The sequence below is a fragment of the Branchiostoma lanceolatum genome, chromosome 12 (genome assembly GCF_035083965.1).
Source record: "Branchiostoma lanceolatum isolate klBraLanc5 chromosome 12, klBraLanc5.hap2, whole genome shotgun sequence".
In the NCBI taxonomy this organism is placed as follows: Eukaryota; Metazoa; Chordata; class Leptocardii; order Amphioxiformes; family Branchiostomatidae; genus Branchiostoma; species Branchiostoma lanceolatum.
In genome coordinates, this window is record NC_089733.1 from 2,268,642 (window position 1) to 2,270,111 (window position 1,470).

General features: G+C 48.4%; 1 protein-coding gene across 1 annotated transcript; it reads right to left on the reverse strand.

The window, feature by feature from the left end:
* Window positions 1–225: 225 nt before the first annotated feature.
* Window positions 226–1,122, reverse strand: LOC136446409 (uncharacterized). The gene is made up of 3 exons (XM_066444762.1): window positions 1,095–1,122; window positions 533–697; window positions 226–476 (listed from the first exon to the last, which is right to left on the reverse strand). Exons 1-3 carry the CDS (start codon window positions 1,120–1,122, stop codon window positions 226–228), a joined length of 444 nt encoding a protein of 147 aa, XP_066300859.1.
* Between the last annotated feature and the right edge of the window lie 348 nt (window positions 1,123–1,470).

Here is a 1,470-nt window from a genome sequence, read left to right on the forward strand (position 1 = left end):
CCCCCCCAAAAAAAAACACTGAACAACTTAATTACTACGATCTAATCTACTAAACTCCTGGGGCTCGTCTCTACCTACTGTCTCCGCGAGTCGCCCCCCGCTGGCGGAGTCTGCCAGTTTGGTCCCGAGCCACGGGCGCCATCAATCCTATCTGAATTGGGTGGAGTCAACGGGTTAGCCGGGAGGGACAATGAGGGGCCCAGGGCCGTATCTGACTGTGGACAATCACGCATTATGTGACCCTCTCTCTGACACGAGGAGCAGCATACTTCGCACTCGACTGCTTTCTTCCGCCAAAGCGAGAGCTTCGTCTTTGATTCCGCAAAACGTAATATCGGGCTGCACCCTGACTCTGCGCAGGAGTTCTAGCTTACTCTCTCGGTCTCTGATGCCCTCGATAAACTGATCCCTTAGCGCTTTGTCTGGATTTGCACAAATCTCGGGGTCTCGTCGGCGGGCCCGGCCCATGGCATTAGCTTTTGCAAAGTGAGTGCGTACGAGCGCACATTCTCTTCCGGCTCTTGTTTCTGGCTATAGAACCTCCCCGTAATGATATTCGCCGAGAGGGTGTCTTGGAAGGCCCCCTTTAAGGTATCTAGAATCACCCGCGGATCCCCTTTGTCCCGGGCACTTAGTAGCTTTATCTCCTGTTTTGCATCCCCTTCAAGGTTTGACCATATCAACCGGGCTTGCTGTTCTGGGGAGGCCCCCCATGTGCCTAGCCTAGACTACAAGGCACCCTGGGCACGTACGGATACGGGTCGCATCACCGGAATCATTGGATCAATGTTATTTCCGCGAGGCAAGGCTGTCCCTGCTCTCAACAGCATGCAACAGTGTACCCTTCTCTCCGCAAATGTTTCCAGCACCACCTGCAACTCATATGGGTGGGCAAACCAGAGTACTCGCTACGGTAGCCAAAGCCCGGACAATAAACTAATCCGGGTTCGGTGCAGTGCTCCCGACCTAAAGGAAGATTGCATCCCCAGACCATTCTTCTTTAAACAACCCGGGAGTGCATATGTCGTACGCGGCGTTTTGTTGGGTTGTCTGTACGGGGGGAGCACATATGTTCTCTTTTTCTCACTGCCCACGCATGTGGGGTTTGATGAACTTAGACATGATCTCGTTTTATTTGGCATACTCGTTCATGTAGCATCCAATATCGTCAATAGATATGTCAGGTACATGGTGTCCTTGAACCTTGACGGAGGGCGTCAGTAGTAGGGGAAGTTCATTTTGCACAATGAGATGCAAATGTATGCAAATGTGTGGAAAGATTTTAACTAATGAGTTAATAAATGGACCTCATTAACGTTTTAATTTATGCATAATTAAGAGGTAATGTATGCATAATTAAGAGGATTTTTAATCAATACATAACTAAATGTTAATGTATGCATAATTAATATGATTTTCAATTATGCATCACTAAGAGGTTATACGTTCATGTCTAAAGAAGTTTTATCA

Coding starts and splice junctions, on each gene's coding strand:
- LOC136446409 (XM_066444762.1), bottom strand. CDS start 1,122: ATGTCTAAGTTCATCAAACCCCACATGC. Junction 698..1,094: donor GTTCATCAAACCCCACATGC/GTGGGCAGTGAG, acceptor GGGCCTCCCCAG/AACAGCAAGCCCGGTTGATA. Junction 477..532: donor CATTACGGGGAGGTTCTATA/GCCAGAAACAAG, acceptor ACTTTGCAAAAG/CTAATGCCATGGGCCGGGCC.